We start from the raw sequence: 24927 nt of genomic DNA, 5'->3' as shown, positions 1-24927 counted from the left end.
AGATTTTTACCTATCCACATTTCTTTAATTGGGTTACAAGCAATTAAATATATTTCCTTTTAATCAAAATATTAAGTTGGTTCCATAACATGAAATAATATCTCCAAACACTTTCTTTACATGCGACTTTCACATGAACTGGTTACAATATTGTGACCAGCTCTTTACTATCACATTACTGATGCAGATATTATTTTAAAATCCTGTACAGTCTGAAAGTACTTTTTCCTCTCATGGTTAACTACCAGGAGGAGCTTATATTCATGAGCTCACCTTGAGTGACAGCTCTTTTGAAACATCTATGCCAAGAAACTTGGATGCAGTGTTGCAGTAAAAATCACCTCAAGCTACATTGGTGATGCACAAAGCAACTCAAACAACATTGAAATTGCATTAACTATATATATATACACACACACACACACACACACACACACACACACACACACACACACACACACACACACACACAGCTGAAGTCGGAAGTTTAAATACACCTTAGCCAAACACATTTAAACTCAGTTTTTCACAGTTCCTGACATTTAATCCTAGCAAAAATTCCCTGTCCTAGGTCAGTTAGGATCACCACTTTATTTTAAGAATGTGAAATGTCAAAATAATAGTAGAGAGAACTATTTATTTCAGCTTTTATTTCTTTCATCACATTCCCAGTGGGTCAGAAGTTTACATGCACTCAATTAATATTTGATAGCATTGCCTTTAAATTGTTTAACTTGGGTCAAACGTTTTGGGTAGCCTTCCACAAGTCCACAATAAGTTGGGTGAATTTTGGCCCATTCCCCCTGACAGAGCTGGTGTAACTGAGTCATGTTTGTAGGCCTCCTTGCTCGCACCTGCTTTTTCAGTTCTGCCCACAAATGTTCTACTTTGGAAGTATGCTTGGGGTCATTGTCCATTTGGAAGACCCATTTGTGACCAAGCTTTAACTTCCTGACTGATGTCTTGAGATGTTGCTTCAATATATCCAAAATTTTCCTCCCTCATGATGCCATCCATTTTGTGAAGTGTTCCAGTCCTTCTTGCAGCAAAGCACCCCCACAACATGATGCTGCCACCCCCGTGCTTCACGGTTGGGATGGTGTTCTTCGGCTTGCAAGCCTCCCCCTTTTTCCTCCAAACATAACGATGGTCATTATGGCCAAACAGTTCTATTTTTATTTCAAAAAAGTATGATCTTTGTCCCCATGTGCAGTTGCAAAACCGTAGTCTGGCTGTTTTATGGCGGTTTTGGAGCAGTGGCCTCTTCCTTGCTGAGCGGCCTTTCAGGTTATGTCGATATTGGACTCGTTTTACGGTGGATATAGATACTTTTGTACCTGTTTTCCTCCAGCATCTTCACAAGGTCCTTTGCTGTTGTTTTGGGATTGATTTACACTTTTCGCACCACAGTACATTCATCTCTAGGAGACAGAACACGTCTCCTTTCTGAGCGGTATGACGGCTGCGTGGTCCCATGGTGTTTATACTTGCATACTATTGTTTGTACAGATGAACGTGGTACCTTCAGGCATTTGGAAATTGCTCCCAGGGATGAACCAGACTTGTGGAGGTCTACAATTTATTTTCTGAGATCTTGGCTGATTTCTTTTGATTTTCCCATGATGTCAAGCAAAGAGGCACTGAGTTTGAAGGTAGGCCTTGAAATACATCCCCAGGTACACCTCCAATTAACTCCAATGATGTCAATTAGCCTATCAGAAGCTTCTAAAGCCATGACATCATTTTCTGTTTTTTTCCAAGGTGTTTAAAGGCACAGTCAACTTAGTGTATGTAAACTTCTGACCCACTGGAATTGTGATACAGTGAAATAATCTGTCTGTAAACAATTGTTGGAAACATTACTTGTGTAATGCACAAAGTAGATGTCCTAACCGACTTGCCAAAACTATTGTTTTTTAACAAGAAATTTGTGGAGTGGTTGAAAACAAGTTTTAATTACTCCAACCTAAGTGTATGTAAACTTCAGACTTCAACTGTATATATTTTACCTCTCCCGTTTGGCATGTCTTTTGTGATGCGTTTCACAGCAGCACTGATGGATGTGTTGACATGACAACTGCGTCAGGGTTTTGAACGACCCTTCTCCCCCTTTTCTTCCATGCTGACTGAAGACCTAGCTAGCCAGTAACTCGCTAACACCAGACACAGATGAAGACCTAGCTAGCCAGTAACTAGCTAACACCAGACACAGATGAAGACCTAGCTAGCCAGTAACTAGCTAACACCAGACACAGATGAAGACCTAGCTAGCCAGTAACTAGCTAACACCAGACACAGATGAAGACCTAGCTAGCCAGTAACTAGCTAACACCAGACACAGATGAAGACCTAGCTAGCCAGTAACTAGCTAACACCAGACACAGATGAAGACCTAGCTAGCCAGTAACTAGCTAACACCAGACACAGATGAAGACCTAGCTAGCCAGTAACTAGCTAACACCAGACACAGATGAAGACCTAGTTAGCCAGTGACTAGCTAACACCAGACACAGATGAAGACCTAGCTAGCCAGTAACTAGCTAACACCAGACACAGATGAAGACCTAGCTAGCCAGTGACTAGCTAACACCAGACACAGATGAAGACCTAGCTAGCCAGTGACTAGCTAACACCAGACACAGATGAAGACCTAGCTAACCAGTAACTAGCTAACACCAGACACAGATGAAGACCTAGTTAGCCAGTAACTAGCTAACACCAGACACAGATGAAGACCTAGCTAGCCAGTGACTAGCTAACACCAGACACAGATGAAGACCTAGCTAGCCAGTAACTAGCTAACACCAGACACAGATGAAGACCTAGCTAGCCAGTGACTAGCTAACACCAGACACAGATGAAGACCTAGCTAGCCAGTAACTAGCTAACACCAGACACAGATGAAGACATAGCTAGCCAGTAACTAGCTAACACCAGACACAGATGAAGACCTAGTTAGCCAGTAACTAGCTAACACCAGACACAGATGAAGACCTAGTTAGCCAGTAACTAGCTAACACCAGACACAGATGAAGACCTAGCTAGCCAGTAACTAGCTAACACCAGACACAGATGAAGACCTAGCTAGCCAGTGACTAGCTAACACCAGACACAGATGGAGACCTAGCTAGCCAGTGACTAGCTAACACCAGACACAGATGAAGACCTAGCTAACCAGTAACTAGCTAACACCAGACACAGATGAAGACCTAGTTAGCCAGTAACTAGCTAACACCAGACACAGATGAAGACCTAGCTAGCCAGTGACTAGCTAACACCAGACACAGATGAAGACCTAGTTAGCCAGTAACTAGCTAACACCAGACACAGATGAAGACCTAGCTAGCCAGTGACTAGCTAACACCAGACACAGATGAAGACCTAGCTAGCCAGTAACTAGCTAACACCAGACACAGATGAAGACCTAGCTAGCCAGTGACTAGCTAACACCAGACACAGATGGAGACCTAGCTAGCCAGTGACTAGCTAACACCAGACACAGATGAAGACCTAGCTAACCAGTAACTAGCTAACACCAGACACAGATGAAGACCTAGTTAGCCAGTAACTAGCTAACACCAGACACAGATGAAGACCTAGCTAGCCAGTGACTAGCTAACACCAGACACAGATGAAGACCTAGCTAGCCAGTAACTAGCTAACACCAGACACAGATGAAGACCTAGCTAGCCAGTAACTAGCTAACACCAGACACAGATGAAGACCTAGCTAGCCAGTAACTAGCTAACACCAGACACAGATGAAGACCTAGCTAGCCAGTAACTAGCTAACACCAGACACAGATGAAGACCTAGCTAGCCAGTGACTAGCTAACCCCAGACACAGATGAAGACCTAGTTAGCCAGTAACTAGCTAACACCAGACACAAATGAAAGGGGAAACGTATAAGTATATTTGCCATAGATAAATAGGGTCAACTTTTAATTATATTTTCTGACACCTTACAGTAAACATTTGGCACCAGTAGAGTAGCTATCTAGCAAATATTAACCACTCCCCTCTGCAAACATGCCTTCTTAGGCACGAGAATATCATGTTACCGTTGGTGTATAAAATGTATATTAAGATTTCGCATTGTCCCCTTAATAATTAATCAACAGGAGGGGACCAGTAACTTTAAGTTCAAACTTTATCAATGTAGAAGCAACAGTAATTTTTCATACTTTGATCAGATTTCCTACAAATATCCTCCAATTTCTTTAAGATTCAGTGCTGGCAGTGAACATATTACCTGGAATGACATTCAAGCTCAAAGTCACACCCCCAATAGGCCATTCCTCCAGCTCTTCTGATAGGCTGCTGCCGCTACATTGCTCCCACAGCTATGCAATGCGCTTGAGGTGTTGAAAGCAATTTAGCTTTCATCCAATTCAAAAACGCATCTGTCAAATTCGTTATTTGATTTCAGACACAAATTGAATAGAATATGGTGAACGAACCAAAGCGTAATTTTGGATCATACGACTCAGAAAAAGCACTTCAGATGAACAACAGTGCCGTTCCTCTTTTTACACTGAGTATTAGAGAAAGATACCAGGGTGCGCTTGGCCAACAAAGCACAAATGATTTGCATCAGAGCATGAGTGTTCGGCTAAATGATTTCTTCAAGAGTACTTGGTGGAGCATGGCGCTTGGTTCGATTCCCAGGACTGTAAAACACTTTGGATAAAAGCATCTGCTAAATGGTATATTAATATATATTATTACTTTATTGGGACCCAGTCTTGGTGATTAAAAAGCAAAAAAAAATCTACAATATTGTGCCAACCTCGCTACCGGTAATTCAGATGTGTGTGTTAGGACCACTGAGCTGTAGGTCAGAGAGCCCAGAGCAGGGACAATAGGGCTCACTACACTGTCATACTGAACAGTGGTGATGGATAGTTCAGGTTTACCTTGGTCAACATACGGTCTCCAATTAGCACTGGCATACATGGAGATGGCATGAAGAGAGTAACCCGTTTCACACTATTGTGCCGACCTGAACCGGATATTTTCTTTTTAAATTGTCCTTTGCCACACGTTTCATGTGATAAAGGCATAATGGAAGGATCCTTATATACTGTAGCCTCGATCTCTTAAGAATCTCAGTAGGCTGTATTTAACCCTCTCTCTAAAGCCCAGGGACTATTAGACTGTTACAATACTTGTTTCTGTTTTTCACGCTACTTACTGGTAAATGTTACCTGGTGAACCTGGTCCTCTGTCGCAGCTGGATAGTGAGTTCGATTACAAAAACCACTCATACGTAAAAACTGTATGCATTCATTGACTTTAAGTCGCTTTGGATAAAAGCGTCTGCTCAATGGCATAATTATTAAATATATTATGTGAACAATATTGGAACAGCTTATTAACTTACAGTACTACACTGTACTAGTTCCCCTCCCGTATTAAGTGAGGCAGAAACAGTCACATGAGATATTGTCTCCCCTCGGTTGCTTAACGTACTGCGTAGTTGAGACAGAGAAGAAAGCTGCTAATGAAATTCTATCAGTTGTCACACAAGCCTATTCAATCCAGATGAAACTAAACTGGGCGATTTAACCCTGTTACGTGAGCCGCGGGAAACATAACATCTCAATGCCTGCTGGTGCCCTCTCCTCTCCTCCTTCATCCCTCTTTCTTCCTCTTCTCCACCTCTATTAGTCCTCTCCCTTTGGCAGGGACTATAGCAGCCATCTGGTGGAATGAATGAGTGGGTGCGTGCAAGGAAGACTTGGATTGGGACCTGGCTCGATGTTAAGTTGTTAGCCACCGGTTCTTCTTTTGTCCTTGTACTGGGCACCAACACAGACAGTGACTAAGGAAGATGTGAGCTCAGTGTTTTTCTGTCCTCAGTTTATGCAGACTTGTGCAGTGAGCTGTGAGTAATCTGTATTAAGGCGTCCGCATGCTTCAGTTCGGCTGGCAGGTGGACGAAGTTGGCGAACCTAACGAGTGTGTTCGCATACTACCTTAACAGACAATCGCTTGAAAAGTGGGAATTGTACTGCATGTCCATTTTGAGATGCCGTAGCTAGTATACACTTCCTCAAAATAGTTTAACTCAAGAAATCTGTCTTTTTTACATTTTTTCCGAGGAGATCTTAGTTGCGCAATTTTACATCTAACTAAGATGTTTGGTGCAGTATTTAAATGTAAAAAAATAAAAATTCATAACTAGTAATCTCTCGTTGAATGACAACAAAGACTTTGCTGAAGAATCCTTAATGTTGACCAATCACCGACGAAGAGGCGTAGACTTCAGCTACCAACTTCAGCTTGCCTCAAGAAAATATTTTGTGTGCCCGAACAACCCTTACCAAAGTCCAAAACAAATCAAAACGCCACAAAATGTCGTCATAATATATGCACAGTCTCTTCCAAACTGTTTCGGCTGGGAAGCATGCGCCAGGCCTTTACAGTACTACCCCAGACACTGCTGTGTCAGATAATAATGTAGAGATATACTGTGGACCTGGTTGAGTTAATACATTATTATACAGTGCTTAAGAGCGCATAAGGCTTGATGCTGTGGGTACATTGTGCTACTGTTCACTCTATCCCAGTTTGACATGGCTGATTGTGCTGTGTATGTGTGCGCAAATGAAATAAATATAATTCCTTTGAAGCACTCTGTGTTGTGACATTCTTCCTGTAAAGGTGTAAATGGCATTTGTGTGTGTGTTTGTTCATTTCCTCATGCGTGTGTGTGTTGGACCGATCATCAGTTATTTTTTTCTACAAAGAGGGCAGCATATTAACTGAAACAAATTAGATTTGGGCGACTATTAAGGAAGCGTGCTGTGAACGTACATTCTCTGGAATTACATGGAATGCTTAACACATTTCTGGGAAAATAATATGCATCGTTTTTCCACAGCTTCACTTAAAGGGCCAATCAGCAGTTGAAACAATAAAAAAGCATTTTGACCCGCCATTGTTTTGATAAAACGTTGAGGGATGTTATAGTTATAGTTTTAAATATGTGGTGAGGCTATACAGGGTTTGTTTACAAACATTAGAGTTAAACAAGTGTCCTGATGGGGGTGTGACAGTTGAACTAACTCATGAGGCATTTATACGTTATATTCTTCAAGAATCAATGGGTACATATCATTCATTTATATGTCCAAAAAATGGATGCTGCAATTGCTGATTGCCCCTTTAATGGGTATTGGAACAAAAGGGTAAAAATGCAGCATACATTTGACATATACACTACCGTTCAATAGTTTGGGGTCACTTAGAAATCTCCTTGTTTTCCATGAAAACATACATGAAATGAGTTGCAAAATGAATAGGAAATATAGTCGAGATGTTGACAAGGTTATAAATAATGATTTTTAATTGAAATAATAATTGTGTCCTTCAAACTTTGCTTTCGTCAAAGAATCCTATATTTTCAGTAATTACAGACTTGCAGACCTTTGGCATTCTAGTTGACAATTTGTTGAGGTAATCTGAAGAGATTTCCCCCCATGCTTCCTGCAGCACCTCCCACAAGTTGGATTGGCTTGATGGGCACTTCTTACGTACCATATGGTCAAGCTGCTCCCACAACAGCTCAATAGGGTTGAGATACGATGACTGTGCTGGCCACTCCATCATAGACAGAATACCAGCTGACTGCTTCATCCCTAAATAGTTCTTGCATAGTTTGGAGCTGTGCTTTGGGTCATTGTCCTGTTGTAGGAGGAAACTGGCTCTAATTAAGCTCCGTCCACAGGATATGGCATGGTGTTGCAAAATGTAGTGATAGCTTTCCTTCTTCAAGATCCCTTTTACCCTGTTCAAATCTCCCACTTTACCACCACCAAAGCACCCCCAGACCATCACATTGCTTCCGCCATTCTTGACAGAACTCCTCCAGCATCTTTTCATTTTTTTCTCCGTCTCACGAATGTTCTTCTTTGTGATCCCGAAACACCTCAAACTTAGATTTGTCTGTCCATAACACTTTTTTCCAATCTCCCTCTGTCCAGTGTCTGTGTTCTTTTGTCCATCTTAATCTTTTCTTTTTATTGGCCAGTCTGAGATGGCTTTTTCTTTGCAACTCTGTCGAAGGCCAGCATCCTGGTCATCTGTTTCTCAAACTAGAAACTCGAATGTCCTCTTGCTCAGTTGTGCACCGGGGCCTCCCACTCCTTTCTATTCTGGTTAGAGAAAGTTTGCATTTTCTGTTAAGGGAATAGTACACAGCGTTGTACGAGATCTTCAGTTTCTTGGAAATTTCTTGGAAATTTCTCGCATGGAGTAGTCTTCATTCCTCAGAACAAGAATAGACTGACGAGTTTCAGAAGAAAGGTCTTTGTTTCTGGCCATTTTGAGCCTGTAATCGAACCCACAAATGCTGATGCTCCAGCTACTCAACTAATCTAAAGAAGGCCAGTTTTATTGCTTCTTTAATCAGAACAACAGTTTTCAGCTGTGCTAACATAATTGCAAAAGGGTTTTCTAATGATCAATTAGCCTTTTTTTAGCTATCACAACGTGCCAATGGAACACAGGAGTGCTGATAATGGGCCTCTGTACGCCTATGTAGATATTCCATAAAAAATCTGCCGTTTTACAGCTTCAATAGTCATTTACAACATTAACAATGTCTACAACTGTATTTATGATCAATTCGATGTTATTTTAATGGATAAAAAATGTGCTTTTCATTCGAAAACAAGGACATTTCTAAGTGACCCCAGACGTTTGAACAGTAGTGTATCTGAATCCCCTCTTCCCCCTTTACCTGCTCTACTCAACCAGATATAAAGCGCTTTCCTCTCCTGAAATGAAAGGCAAACGCCAGATTAGACAGAACAGCTTAAAAGCCAATGCTGCCGTTTATTTTCACAGAGCTAGGTCCCCTTTGAAGCATTTAATTCAAGTCAAATTAGATCGTTTTAATATTTTATGAATGTCAAAGCTGAATAAATCAGTTCATTGAAAAAGGGCAAGTGATTAAATTGTGTTCATGGGATAATCTCTGCACTGAGAGCCAATGTTAAGGCTGTGTCTAGATACTATAATAAAACACCTTTGGGTAATAAACCACCGGTGTGTTTGCACCAGCCGATGACCATCAGGGTTTTGACATGTCTAATCCTGTGTGCACACAGTACAGAGCGTTAGCTTACTGTCTTTATGACTTCCCTAGTTCGGATAATAAACAACCACTAGACCCGTGTTTGCGCCGGCTGATGCTCGTCAGGGTTTTGACATTTCAGATCCTTTGACGATAAAGCACCGCTAGACTAGACTGGTGTTTGCACCGTCCAGATCATCTCGGGTTCCTGTTTGTCCACACTACAGATGGAGCACCGTCACCGTAAGAAGGAGACTCCGGTGCCGGCCAGCACGCACCACCTCTTCGTCCACATGAAGAGTCTGATGAGCTCCAACCTGGGAGAGGAGCTGGAGGTGTTCTTCCACATCTATGACGGCAGGGAGAACAGGCCACTCAGGTAAACGTTGCAACCACTGTGACTGTATATTAAACACTGGTATACTACTTAGAATGAAACACTGTATTGGGCATGCATTCTCAGTATTTTCTCCTATCGACTTTAAAGTGTGTGCTCAAAGTGTAAATTATAGTATGTGTGTCTTACATCCGCTGGCGACTGCCCCAAATCAAATTGAAAGGGATGAACGCATTTGTGTTGTTTTATTGTATTGCATTATATATTTACGTAGGTGGGGTAAGCAGGGTCTCATGGTGTGGCTTTGAAGTGAACAGGATTAACTGACCTCTGACCTTGTGTTGGGTGTCTTTGCAACTAACAATGGAATTACATTTGAACCAGTTCTGGCATCTACAGTAGCAGTTTATCGGTTGTTCTTCCCTTGACCTCCGTTGAGGCTAACACACTTGTAGCTAGTCCTCCTGGACTGTAATGCTGCATCACAATCAGCCGTTAACTGGTGGCATAGTTGAGGTGGGTAAGGCCATGTTCCTTTTCATCTGGCTGTAAACACACGTCTGTCTCAAAGCCACGTCACTGGGTTGGTTTGGGGTCGGCCATGGCTGGTGGTAGTAGTTATGAGGGAGGCACACGGGTGGTTATGTGGGAAGGAACACCACACACACACACTCATAGCGTTGGTGAGAATGTTGTGTGAATTAACGTCACTGTTTCCTCTTAAGAGTTGAGTGTTGGGAGTCAAAGTGCAGCAATTCCATTTCAACTCGCAAATGAATCAATTGTTCAAAACAGAAAAGGAGATGTGAGAATAGTGGCTCAAGCGTCTTCTATCTGTACGACAGTGTCTGACGTCTGTACCCTGGTGGCTAACATGACAGGAACTAGGCCGACAGTGACGGGGTGAATGTTTCAGCATGTACAACAGAGACGAGAAGCCACGTTTATCCAGTCAACTATTACTAATACACAGTCATTCGTAGGCATCGGTAGACTGAGGTCCTAGAATTCATTGTAGAGTCTGTTGTCCAGATAATTGTCAACGGAGGTTGCTCTGTCGTGTTTTCTCCCCCCGGAAGCTATTCAACCTGTAGTTCGTTAGTCACTACACTTCTTCCCTTTGTGTGTTGCTGTGACTAATATCACATGAGAGAACATCTATTTTTACCTTCCCTGCTCAAGGCTGTGTTGACGGCGTGTTTCTTTGTGTGCCTGAACGTCGAGAGTGTGCACTGGGGAATAAGAGCAGAGCACGTTCTGAATAAAAGACCTACCTGCACAGAGTGCCAGTGGGACTCACTTTAACAAGGGGCCTATTTAAGTTTGTTCTCTTGGCTCTGTAACTCACAGCTCTGAAGTCCATGATAATGAAGGCAATTTTTTTCCCACTTTCCCAGCGAGCAACTTTGTCGCAGAGTATATAATTTTCGCTCCAACCAGCTCTAGAGAGAGCTCACTCTCTCTCGCTTTCTTTTAAAAAGCTTGCCACTAAGTACCTGTGCCAGATAATTGGTCCTTCATTGTAATGCCATGCCGTTTGAAATGCATTTTAAGCACACTACCTAGAAGATAGTTCTCATATTAAGAAGTAAGCGTGCTTAGAACTATTTCATAGCTGTTGCACAGTTGCTTGACAAATATAGACATAATCCCCCCACCACAAAACATAGTCTTTCAAACGATTCTGACTATATCATTTATATGACTCTCACCTTGATATAGACTTGATGGAATTGTGCATCTTCTAGCCCAGAGACATGAGAAACACGTCGCGTCCAACTTATCCCAGCCAACTTGTCACATTAAATGAATGAGTTTCTCTATGCCAGCAGCATTTTATCTTATCTCGTCTTAACTAATGACTTTCTCCCCCTCCCTCTTTTTCTCTCTTTCTCTGGCTGGGGAGGGCTGTTCAGCTGTCTGCCCAGTGTTCCTCCGTTGTCTGGGAGCTCTGAGTGTCCGCTGAGTTTATCTTCCTCCCACCTGTGTTGTCTTGAAGGGGAATCTGTCTGCATCCCAAATGGCACCCGCTACTTTTGACGTAGGGCTTTGGTCAAAAGTAGTGCCCTATATAGGGAATAGGGTGCCATTTGGGATGTGGACTATTTGGCGGTTTTCCCAGGCTGTTTTCTCTACCTGGCTGGCAGCCATTAGTCCTGATGGTGTTGTTGGTCTGGGGTTTGACTGGACCCAGATGGGGGTCCGACCTGCTCTTTCTCGACCACAGCTAGAGGAAAGTGAAGCAATGCCAGTAACACCAGCTCAGCAGAAGCAGAGTCAGACATGGCATGCGTGTTATATCTAATGACCCTAGCATGGATACACACACACACACACACACACACACACACACACACACACACACACACACACACACACACACAACTACAACCGCTCTGAGGAGTGGATGACACTGACAAGCCATTCAGACACTGCGCTCTCTTTCTCTACTTCGCAGGTCTACCAACATTCACTCAAGCCCCTGTCTCTCTGCTGTCATGGAAACGAATGGGTACCCTCTCCTCTTCCACGCTCCGGTCAGCTTTAACAAGACTAGGGATGGATGGATGAGTGGAGATGGGGCACTAGCTGCTGTCTACATAAACATCTATTGTTAGAGCAGCCAGTAAAACAACAGCAGTCTAATGAGAGCTGTCACAGATGGTATAGTGGGGACACATTCACTGATGGCTTGGATGTTGATTGGTACGCTTGGAATTAGTGACACTTTTTTTTATGTGTCTGGGTCTGTGTGACACACTCTTCTATGAGACACACTCCCGCGGTGCCTCACTCTCTGTTTGTCTGTGTGTCTGAGTGTTTGTGTAGGCCATATTGTGTGGCTATACGATAGACTGAATCAGACAGTCCATTGAGGAGTGATATCCCGTCTCCCCTTCCCCTGGAGACTGCCTGTATAGCATGGTTAATTTAGCCAGTCATCAATACCGCACCAGCCAGGTCATTCTGGCCCACGCTCGTGTCTGGATCTCTTTCCTAATGCAATCATCGATACCAGGGGAGGAAATAACAAACGCTCGGATCACCGCAGATGGACTATGTGATGAGAGGGAGAGGGATGGAGGGAGAGGGAAGCCATTCATGATATTTAAATGAACCTGCTGATAGGCGGTGATATGGTCCCACTAGGGGCCTGCTAGTGGTCTGAAGCAACCGGATCAGCAGCCTTGCAGCTGTGTGTGTGTGTTAGGGGGCTCAGGGACCTGTATGCGCTGGGGCGGCTGGTAATTGGAGGATGAGGTTTCAACAATGTAGTGTTAATTAGAGATTGGAGCGTGTGCGTGTGAGTGAGTGTGACTCCCATGCTTAATGCATAGGAATCTGTCAATCGCCTTGTTGGCTTGTTAATTCGGCTAGCTAGCTAACGGTCCATGTAATGCTATAGCTGTAGTAGCGAAGTTGGAGTTGGCTTGCTGTTCCAGCATTACAAGACACTCTCTCTGCTTATCTGAGGGCTGTGAAAGTCACCTAACGGGATTAGCTGGCCATTGGCAGCAGGATGGGACAAACACGGCAGGGGATGGTGTGTGTGTGTGTCCTCTGTCTGACAGTCGCTCTTCCTCCCTATTCTTTCAGCATGGGAGCATCTGAGTTCAGTTCTGTTATGCTGCAGTTTGTTAAATGCACATTCTGTAGATTTTTCTGAATTTGTATATGCGCAGTATGTATAATAAGCATGCTATGTACATATTCAAATAATATGGCTTGTGGTCAACTGTTCTGCAGCCGGACGATGATGCATATTAAAATACTAGCGGTTATTGTAAACAACAATTATTTCTAATAATTTTAACAGCATCTATAATTTATGTTTCTAGACAGCAACACAAGTCAGAAGTTTATTATGTAAGGGATAAACGCTGATGTTCTGTACATTACCTTGGAAATAATGGACGACTCAGCGGGACAAGGCGGCGGTAATGTACGAGACGGAGGGATTTATCCCGTTTTATACCACAGTTACCAGAGAAAACGATACTAAAGCAGACATTTACTGCTCGAAAAAAATGAGATGCAACCCAGTCATTAGTTCCATTAGTTCTATATTTAAGGACGCGACTCAGTTGTTTATTCTGTATGTTCCGTTGCCATATATATATATATATTTCCCCTTTATTTAACCAGGTAGGCTAGTTGAGAACAAGTTCTCATTTACAACTGCGACCTGGCCAAGATAAAGCAGAGCAGTTCGACACATACAACACAGAGTTACACATGGAATAAACAAACATACATTCAATAATACAGTAGGGAAAAAAGTCTATATACAGTGTGTGCAAATGAGGTAAGATGAGGGAGGTAAGGCAATAAAATAGGCCATAGTGGTGAGGTAATTACGATATAGCAATTAAACACTGGAGTGATAGTGCATTCAGACGATGAATGTGCAAGTAGAGATACTTGGGTGCAAAGGAGAAAAATAAATACAGTATGGGGATGAGGTAGTTGGATGGGCTATTTACAGATGGGCTATGTACAGGTGCAGTGATCTGTGAGCTGCTCTGACAGCTGGTGCTTAAAGTTAGTGAGGGAGATATGAGTCTCCATCTTCAGTGATTTTTGCAGTTCCTTACAGTCATTGGCAGCAGAGAACTGGAAGGAAAAGCGGCCAAAGGAGGTGTTGGCTTTGGGGATGACCAGTGAAATATACCTGCTGGAGCGCGTGCTACGGGTGGGTGCTGCTATGGTGACCAGTGAACTGAGATAAGGCGGGACTTGACCTAGCAAAGACTTATAGATGACCTGGAGCCAGTGGGTTTGGCGCCGAGTATGAAGCGAGGGCCAGCCAACGAGAGCGTACAGGTCGCAGTGGTGGGTAGTATATGGGGCTTTGGTGACAAAAAGATGGCACTGTGATGGACTGCATCCAATTTGCTGAGTAGAGTATTGGAGGCTATTTTGTAAATGATATCGCCGAAGTCGAGGATCGGAAGGATAGTCAGTTTTACGAGGGTATGTTTGGCAGCATGAGTGAAGGATGCTTTGTTGCGAAATAGGAAGCCGATTCTAGATTTAATTTTCGATTGGAGATGCTTAATGTGAGTCTGGAAGGAGAGTTTACAGTCTAAAAAGACACCTAGGTATTTGTTGTTGTCCACATATTCTAAGTCAGAACCGTCCAGAGTAGTGATGCTGGACGGGCGGGCAGGTGCAGGCAGCGATCGGTTTGAGAGCATGCATTTAGTTTTACTTGCATTTAAGAGCAGTTGGAGGCCACGGAAGGAGAGTTGTAATGCATTGAAGCTCGTCTGGAGGTTAGTTAGCACAGTGTCCAAAGAAGGGCCAGAAGTATACAGAATGGTGTTGTCTGCGTAGAGGTGGATCAGAGAATCACCAGCAGCAAGAGCGACATCATTGATGTATACAGAGAAGAGAGTCGGCCCGAGAATTGAACCCTGTCGCACCCCCATAGACTGCCACAAGCAATCCCTTGCTTGCTTGCTAGCTAGCCAACTTGTTGCGGCTAACACAGTCACGACCTCTGCAGCCAGGATAACAGCAAATTAGCTGCATTTGTGTTTGTTTAAGCTGTTTTCTATTGACATTCATTTGGTTACTTCCATAACAATGAGGTGATGCCCTCAATTTTGTCTGGCAAAGTGCCTTCTCGTCAGGACACTTAACACTGTTCATTACGAGGAGATCACATTGCATATCAAACACTCGGCTAGAAGCTGGCTAAATAGTTTGTTGCTAGCAAACCTGGCGATATGACAGCCAAATAAAAAAAAATATCAGTTGCTGAAAACAGCTGGTTAAACTAGACATTTCATGTGGGAGGATTTGACAGCATAGCGCCACTTGCGTCATGAGATTCATGTTCATCCCTCACCACGTTAGGTTATTTTCCCCCAAAATATGGCTGCAAAAACAAATAAATTGCTGGCTAGCTAAGTTTTTCTACGTCGGACCTGCGTTTACAATGTATCCAGTTTCGGTTTGTGTGCGGTTTAGCTTTCTGTAACTTTGTAACAAGTATGGTCTTCATATGTAGGTGTATATTGCAATGTTTGCCATTTCACTGCTTTTCTTCCATGATCTCGAAAGTTTTTATGAATTTCCCCTTCATCTCCTTGCCATACTACAAAATTACAATAACGTCCAACATTGCAGTGTATCCCCAATGTTATTGCAAAACACTTTTCTTTGTTCATTCTGATCTACACTTACTCACTTTCCTTTCCGTGTGTTGACAGTCCAAGAACTGGGTTAGTATCTCTCCTGAAGAATTTGCAAAATTCTATGAATATTTAATCTAGTTTCATAGAACGGAAGCATCATTTTCTTGCGTTGTCCGATATAGAATTGAAGCATATTTTATTTGTGTTGTCAGATATGTTGGCTACAATCTCGTCATGGCGCTATGGCATTAATTCTTCATCTTTTTTTTCCTTCTTCTCCTTCTTTTCATTTTTTTTCTCTTCTCCTTCTCCTCCTCTTATTTTGCCCCAGGGCTCGCACTCTCTGTGAATATGGAGGAGCTTACCTCTGGGTTACCTCTTGTTGTACTCTACATCTGCTTGTACTGTGGTACACTACTAGTGCCAGATCTAGTAGCTAGCTTGTTGTTTTAGCCAACTTCCCACCTCTGTCATGTTTACTGTCATCCCCAACATGTATTTTATTCACGGCGTGACAATGAATAACCTCTCTTCCCCTCCTCTTTCCTCTTCTCTCCTCTTCTCTCCTCCTCCAGTGAGAGGTTCTTTGTCAGACTGAATAAGAACGGAGTGCCCAAGTCGCCAGAGAAGACAGAGAGACAATGCACCCTCTTTGTGGCGAGTACTGAACTTCACTGTGTCTTCTATGCACCCTAGGGGGGTATAGAAGTAGTAGTAGTATGGCACATGACGCTTTGCCTGTTATTGTGTTGAGGATTCTACCATGACCCTTTGATTAAAAATGTATGTGTTATTCTCTCTTCAGGATTTGGGGAGCAGCGATCTCAGAAAAGACGTCTACATTGTTGTTCACATAATGAGAATTGGTAAGATTCCAGTGTCACCCCCCCTTAGTTAGTCACACACTACATTTATAGTGCATACATAAAAAATAAATGAACACAGTAATAACATAGTGTTATAGTATTGCAGTAATTATAGTATAGTGGTAGCACTGTCTAATATAGTAACTACAGAGCGCTGATGGACAGACATTGACTGTGTTGTCGTTGTGTTGGTTGCAGGGCGGATGGGCACCGGGGAGAAGAAGAACCTGTGTAGTGTCCAGTACAGACGGCCCTTCGGCTGTGCCGTGGTCAGTATCGCTGACCTCCTCACGGCAGACTCTAAAGACGACCACCTACTGAAGGTTTACGCGTGAGTCACCTTCCATCATATCGAAAGTGCATTTTACACAGACGCCATAACTCACAATGCACTTCAGTACCCTCTCACAGACAATGAAATAATGAGTGAGACAGTACTGGCTGAGGTAGTGCAAAATGCACAGAGTATGCAGATACCCTGTTCAGCTTTCACAGTGGATGGATTGTGGTGAAACAGTGTTGACCAGTTTTCACACACACACACACACACACACACACACACACACACACACACACACACACACACACACACACACACACGGGTACTATTTAAGCACTCTAGATGCATGCCGAGGGGGATTGAAATAGCCATTATGGACACAGTAACAGTTTGACCTATATACAGTAGGGGCTGAAATGGGTGGACAATATGCCTATAGTATTTAGCCCAGAGAAGTGACCCTTCTCTACCCTTGTGTTTCATTGGATTTATATTAGAAAGTTCAAGAATGTTATTGGGCTAATGTTATCGTGTTGACCCAAATCATGCATGACACACCATGCTTGGCCTTTTGTGTTCCAGATGTACCACGGAAAGCGAGTGGTATCAAATCCACGAGAACATCATCAGGAAGGTCAACTCCAGATACAACCTATCGGGTTCCAACACGGGTAAGGAACAACCTCCCTTTGTACATCTCACCTCTAGCCAAAACATTATACCTCAACATTTCTGCAAACTGAAAATACATGAGATGCGATGGATGGGAGTTTAATGGCAAGCCGATTAGCTCTCTGCTGAAGAGTTCCCCTGTAGCTGGGCTTGTACCTCGCTGCTCGGCGGGAAGCCTGCACAGCTCAATATGCATTGAACTGATATAAATAGCAATCCCTTCCATATGAAACTGACTGTCTGCAGTTCTCCCTAGCAACAGGTTGATGGATATGAGGAGAACATTAGGTTTTGGCTGTGAGAGGAAATGGTAAATCTGATGGAAAGAAAGTCGACGGAGGAGCCTTTAACATATGTATGAATCTTTTCTCAAATAGGCCTACATTTATATTGTGTGTGTATTTGTCTGTGCATGCATGGGTACGTGCGTGTGCATCGACAACGGCTAATTTCAATAACTGCCCTATTCTTATATAGCTTGTTTACAACAATACGATTAGTAGCTAACTGGTCTGTATTCTCTCCACATAGAAAACACTGGGAAGGATTAAAGGATTTGAATCACCATAAACAGAGTCTATCGCAGAGACAGATCTACAAGTCTGCTCTTATTTCTGCCTCAGCGCCTCAAAAGACCAGCGGTAATTGCGTGAGGTGCCGTCAAAACTCGGGGGAGTTTGAATGATCTAGTAGTGGAGGGAGCAGCAGCAACACAGTAATTACGATGACTGACACAAAGTCATTTAGCGCTATCCACGGCGAATTTACATGACTTCTGCATCTGAGAGTTAATAACGATAGTTAGTCGACCAAGAGTCATCTGTCCTGACATTTTTAAACGTGTATTTTTCCACATGAACACCAACATGTGTTTTATTCCAATCAACGATATGCATTGAGCTTGTCTGATGCTTTAAGGAAAATGTTTGATGAAATAATTAAGACACACAAATGACTGGAGGGAGTCTGACCGCAATTGATTTGATTGTGCCGTGCCGGGCTCAGACGTACTGCACTGTGTTATAAAAGAAAGACAGCGAGTGACTGTGTGTGACTAGCACCCGTTGTCTCTCTCTCTCCTCTGCTGCAGCGACCACCACAGCACATCGACAGTGTGTATCGCGCTGTCCGTGTTGCTGAAGCTGCAACATAACTTTTCGGTCAGAAATTGCAATGTTACCGAAATCCCTAATTTGTTTAGGAAAAACATTCCCTTTTCCCTCAACTCTTGCATTATTTACATGACACATATATGCATCGCATGCATGCGACCAATAGGGCCCGACCTATAGCCTATCATAATCACATCAATAAGTTGGTTATAACAAACTCTGAATACCGTAACACGTGACAGGAAAATGAATGCAGTGGACGTGACAAATAAACTCGAAACAAATGTGACTAGTTGTGGAAAATACTGGAGATAAGCGCTGCGTGCATAATGTGTGTGCCAAACTAATAACAATACGAAGGAGATAATAACAATACGAAGGAGATCAAGGAAAAAGGAGGGTCATTATTATAAATAGAATTTTTGGAACAGAACAATTTGGAACAATTTGGAACAGTGTGAACAACACTAAGTAAATGATAGATAATACCAGGGAGGCTGTTCTAATGAATACATGTTTAAAGCCTTTAGAACAGCAAAGCAAAGAATTAAAAAACAGCCGCATTTGTGAAATTGTTTATTCGACAGGTGGTTGCGCGAGGCTTGGTGCTCACGGAATCAGTAGACTATTAACCAAACACTCAAACAGGCAACAGAAACAGTGTATGTCTTATTTCTGTAGATGTATATGGATGATTTATAAAGCCAGGCACATTTTAAGTTAGGCTAATGATTATAGTCCTAATTAAGTTGAGGTTTACTCTATCCTCACTTTTCTTCGACAATTAAGGCAAGGGCGGTTTTCTCAAACAAATCAAAGTTTATTTGTCACGTGCGCCGAATACAACAGGTGTAGACCTTACAGTGAAATGCTTACTTACAGGCTCTAACCAATTGTGCGGGGAAAAAAGGTGTGTTTGTGTGTGTGTGTGTGTGTGTAGGTAAGTAAAGAAATAAAACAACAGTAAAAAGACATTTGAAAAAAGAGTAGCAAGGCTACAGTGGGGCAAAAAAGTATTTAGCCAGCCACCAATTGTGCAAGTTCTCCCACTTAAAAAGATGAGAGAGGCCTGTAATTTTCATCATAGGTACACTTCAACTATGACAGACAAAATGAGAGAAAAAAAATCCAGAAAATCACATTGTAGGATTTTTAATTAATTAATTTGCAAATTATGGTGGAAAATTAAGTATTTGGTCACCTACAAACAAGCAAGATTTCTGGCTCTCACAGACCTGTAACTTCTTCTTTAAGAGGCTCCTCTGTCCTCCACTCGTTACCTGTATTAATGGCACCTGTTTGAACTTGTTATCAGTATAAAAGACACCTGTCCACAACCTCAAACAGTCACACTCCAAACTCCACTATGGCCAAGACCAAAGAGCTGTCAAAGGACACCAGAAACAAAATTGTAGACCTGCACCAGGCTGGGAAGACTGAATCTGCAATAGGTAAGCAGCTTGGTTTGAAGAAATCAAATCAAACCTGTGGGAGCAATTATTAGGAAATGGAAGACATACAAGACCACTGATAATCTCCCTCGATCTGGGGCTCCACGCAAGATCTCACGCCGTGGGGTCAAAATGATCACAAGAACGGTGAGCAAAAATCCCAGAACCACACGGGGGGACCTAGTGAATGACCTGCAGAGAGCTGGGACCAAAGTAACAAAGCCTATCATCAGTAACACACTACGCCGCCAGGGACTCAAATCCTGCAGTGCCAGACGTGTCCCCCTGCTTAAGCCAGTACATGTTCAGGCCCGTCTGAAGTTTGCTAGAGAGCATTTGGATGATCCAGAAGAAGACTGGGAGAATGTCATATGGTCAGATGAAACCAAAATATAACTTTTTGGTAAAAATTCAACTCGTCGTGTTTGGAGGACAAAGAATGCTGAGTTGCATCCAAAGAACACCATACCTACTGTGAAGCATGGGGGTGGAAACATCATGCTTTGGGGCTGTTTTTCTGCAAAGGGACCAGGACGACTGATCCGTGTAAAGGACAGAATGAATGGGGCCATGTATCGTGAGATTTTGAGTGAAAACCTCCTTCCATCAGCAAGGGCATTGAAGATGAAACGTGGCTGGGTCTTTCAGCATGACAATGATCCCAAACACACCGCCCGGGCAACGAAGGAGTGGCTTCGTAAGAAGCATTTCAAGGTCCTGGAGTGGCTTAGCCAGTCTCCAGATCTCAACCCCATAGAAAATCTTTGGAGGGAGTTGAAAGTCTGTTGCCCAGCAACAGCCCCAAAACATCACTGCTCTAGAGGAGATCTGCATGGAGGAATGGGCCAAAATACCAGCAACAATGTGTGAAAACCTTGTGAAGACTTACAGAAAACGTTTGACCTCTGTCATTGCCAACAAAGGGTATATAACAAAGTATTGAGATAAACTTTTGTTATTGACCAAATACTTATTTTCCACCATAATAATGGGTTCCGGTCTGGAGACTGGCTAGGCCACTCCAGGACCTTGAGATGCTTCTTACGGAACCACTCCTTAGTTGCCCTGGCTGTGTGTTTCGGGTCGTTGTCATGCTGGAAGACCCAGCCACGACCAATCTTCAATGCTCTTACTGAGGGAAGGAGGTTGTTGGCCAAGATCTCGCGATACATGGCCCCATCCATCCTCCCCTAAATACGGTGCAGTCGTCCTGTCCCCTTTGCAGAAAAGCTTCCCCAAAGAATGATGTTTCCACCTCCATGCTTCACGGTTGGGATGGTGTTCTTGGGGTTGTACTGATCCTTCTTCTTCCTCCAAACACGGCGAGTGGAGTTTAGATCAAAAAGCTCTATTTTTGTCTCATCAGACCACATGACCTTCTCCCATTCCTCTGGATCATCCAGATGGTCATTGGCAAACTTCAGGCGGGCCTGGACATGCGCTGGCTTGAGCAGGGGGACCTTGCGTGCGCTGCAGGATTTTAATCCATGACGGCGTAGTGTATTACTAATGGTTTTCTTTGAGACTGTGGTCCCAGCTCTCTTCAGGTCATTGACCAGGTCCTGCCGTGTAGTTCTGGGCTGATCCCTCACCTCCCTCATGATCATTGATGCCCCACGAGGTGAGATCTTGCATGGGGCCCCAGACCGAGGGTGATTGACCGTCATCTTGAACTTCTTCCATTTTCTAATAATTGCGCCAACAGTTGTTGCCTTCTCACCAAGCTGCTTGCCTATTGTCCTGTAGCCCATCCCAGCCTTGTGCAGGTCTACAATTTTAGCCCTGATGTCCTTACACAGCTCTCTGGTCTTGGCCATTGTGGAGAGGTTGGAGTCTGTTTGATTGAGTGTGTGAACAGGTGTCTTTTATACAGGTAACGAGTTCAAACAGGTGCAGTTAATACAGGTAATGAGTGGAGAACAGGAGGGCTTCTTAAAGAAAAACTAACAGGCCTGTGAGAGCCGGAATTCTTACTGGTTGGTAGGTGATCAAATACTTATGTCATGCAATAAAATGCAAATTAATTACTTAAAAATCATACAATGTGATTTTCTGGATTTTTGTTTTAGATTCCGTCTCTCACAGTTGAAGTGTACCTATGATAAAAATTACAGACCTCTACATGCTTTGTAAGTAGGAAAACCTGCAAAATCGGCAGTGTATCAAATACTTGTTCTCCCCACTGTAGGTGTTCCTTTTGTCCAGGTGGGAAAGGGCAGTGTGGTGTATAATAGAGATTGCATCATCTGTTGATCTGTTTGGGCGGTATGCAAATTGGAGTGTGTCTAGGGTTTCTGGGATAATGGTGTTGATGTGAGCTATTACCAGCCTTTCAAAGCACTTCATGGCTATGGACGTGAGTGCTACTGGTCTGTAGTCATTTAGGCAGGTTGCCTTTGTGTTCTTGGGCACAGGGACTATGGTGGTCTGCTTGAAGCATGTTGGTATTACAGACTCAATCAGGGACATGTTGAAAATGTCAGTGAAGACACCTGCCAGTTGATCAGCACATGCCCGGAGCACACGTCCTGGTAATCCGTCTGGCCCCGCAGCCTTGTGTATGTTGACCTGTTTAAAGGTCTTACTCACGTCGGCTACGGAGAGCGTGATCACACAGTCGTCTGGAACAGCTGATGCTCTCATGCATGCCTCAGTGTTGCTTGCCTCGAAGCGAGCATAGAAGTGATTTAGCTCGTCTGGTAGGCTCGCGTCACTGGGCAGCTCGTGGCTGTGCTTCCCTTTGTAGTCTGTAATAGTTTGCAAGCCCCCTCGTCTCCTAACTTCGCTGCTGCCTCCTCCGCATTGTTCTCAACACCAATATGCTGGTTAACTTTACTATTATGCACATAGCAACATGGTCTATGGAAATGCGGTAATTCAACAGCGCTCTGATGTGTTTCAGAACCCCGGACAGCGACCACTACCCAACGTGGGAAAAAGCACACTTATTGAAATTTATATTTGTGTTGCACCATTCTTTTATTTTTATTTTATTTTTTTTAAATAAATTTATTTATTATTATTTTTTATTTTTTTTGGGAGGATCAGCTTAATATTGCGGAAAGAATGTTGCTTCCAATGTAATTGTCTGCATCATTTCCAATCCCCCATATTTTTTTGGGTAAATATATATATCCATACACGCATGCATACATATACACATATATACATACACATACCTATATAGACATACATACTTTTTTAAAGAATATACCTTTATTATTATTCCCCGCAACCCTACCACCGCTCCCCCAATTGGAGTAAACTAATAAACACTTCTGCTTTTACCTTCAATTTATACATCTTATACACATTTTACAGACACAGTCTACTTTACAATAGTTCTCTCTTGTTTGTTCTTAGTCCTTCCTCTATTTCTGTTGTCCATCCAATTTTATTTCCACTTGTAACTGTGCTATTTCACAAAAGCTCCGCACCTATACACATTTCACAGATCCCGCATGCCCTACATTGTTTATCCTGTTATTAGTCCCACCCTTCAGTTCCACTCAACCCCTCCCATCTATCTTCCAACATCATCCATTTCGGATTTTTATTTGCCATATATTTTTCAACTGTGCTGTGATGCTTCACAAAAGATTTGAACCTTCCTATTCTCATAGCTTCTACAGATTGTAAATTAAAAATATATTTTTTTGCTAAAATAATTATTATATTATTGATTGATTGACTATGGCTTTTCAAATCCCCCAGTATTGCTATCTGTAGCGTTAGTTCTAGGCAAATGTTGCAATTCTTCAGCCATTCCTGGACCTGTGACCAAAAACGAGCTACATATGGACAATACCAAAATAAATGATCTAATGACTCTGCCTCCTCACAACAGAATCTGCAGAGCTGGGAAGATTGTATACCCCATATATATAACATTCTATTAGTTGCAAGAATTTTGTACAGTAATTTAAATTGAAAAATTCGAAGTTTTGAATCCGGCGTTGTTTTCCGTATCAATTCATAAACCATGTGCCATGGAATGGGTACATCGAAAATCTCTTCCCAACTATTTTGCAATTTATATGGCACAGTTGTCAGTTTTTTGGTCCTTAAATGAAATTGGTATATGTTTTTATTTATCACACTTTTCTTTAACCATTTATGTTCTTTAATACAGGGCCGACATACAAGTTCCTTACTTTTTTCCCCTTCTACTTGCCTCTTCCATTTTTGTGGTAATGCTGCAATTAATTGGTTGTAATTTTGGGTAGAGCAGACATTTCCATATGTCTGTGTTAGCTGCATGTGTGACATAACTCCACCAGTCCTATTTATGATATCATTCACAAAAATTATACATTTTTTAAACATTTCTTCGATAAATACAGTTTTTTTTTATCAATTACTATATTTGAATTTAACCACAATATTTGTTGTACTATTTGTTCCGTCCTTTCAGGTGGATTAAACTGAAATTGCAACCAACTTTCTAAGGCTTGTTTAAAAAATAAGGATATTTTGGAGATTATTTCCTTTTCAAACAACCGAAAGTGAGCAGGTGTAATCTGAATAAAGGGAAAAAGGCCCTTCTTGAACATAGGATGAGACATTCGTACCAATTTACTAGAGAACCAGTTTGGATTTAAGTATAACTTTTGTATGACTGATGCCTTTAGTGAGAGGTCTAATGCTTTAATATTTAATAATTTCTGCCCTCCGAATTCATATTCGTTATATAAATAGGCCCTTTTAATTTTATCTGGCTTGCCGTTCCAAATAAAATGGAATATTTTTTGTTCATATAATTTAAAAAGCAGGTCACTAGGTGTAGGCAAAACCATAAGCAAATAGGTAAACTGTGATATGACTAAAGAGTTAATCAGGGTGATTTTTCCACAAATAGACAGGTATTTCCTTTCCATGGTAGCAAGATCTTATCTATTTTTGCTAACTTTCTATAAAAATTTATTGGAGTGAGATCATTTCTTTCTTTTGGGATTTTTATACCGAGTATGTCCACATCTCCGTC

The 24927-nt window shown here is 42.4% G+C and overlaps 1 protein-coding gene across 5 annotated transcripts in view; it reads left to right on the top strand.

Annotated features, from left to right (window-relative positions):
• The window catches only part of dock4b (dedicator of cytokinesis 4b), a 146813-nt gene that overhangs the window by 48797 nt on the left and 73089 nt on the right, over positions 1–24927 (top strand). For all 5 annotated transcript variants that reach the window (XM_071386971.1, XM_071386968.1, XM_071386969.1 and 2 more), the window contains exons 8-12: positions 9310–9461; positions 16138–16219; positions 16368–16428; positions 16627–16759; positions 17291–17379. In XM_071386971.1, coding sequence (XP_071243072.1) covers positions 9310–9461; positions 16138–16219; positions 16368–16428; positions 16627–16759; positions 17291–17379 — 517 coding nt within the window. The remainder of the gene's footprint in view (positions 1–9309; positions 9462–16137; positions 16220–16367; positions 16429–16626; positions 16760–17290; positions 17380–24927) is intronic.

Source organism: Salvelinus alpinus, chromosome 37 (genome assembly GCF_045679555.1).
Source record: "Salvelinus alpinus chromosome 37, SLU_Salpinus.1, whole genome shotgun sequence".
In the NCBI taxonomy this organism is placed as follows: domain Eukaryota; kingdom Metazoa; phylum Chordata; class Actinopteri; order Salmoniformes; family Salmonidae; genus Salvelinus; species Salvelinus alpinus.
The sequence above is the reverse complement of the archived record's forward strand: the minus strand, read 5'-3'. Positions and strand labels throughout refer to the sequence as shown.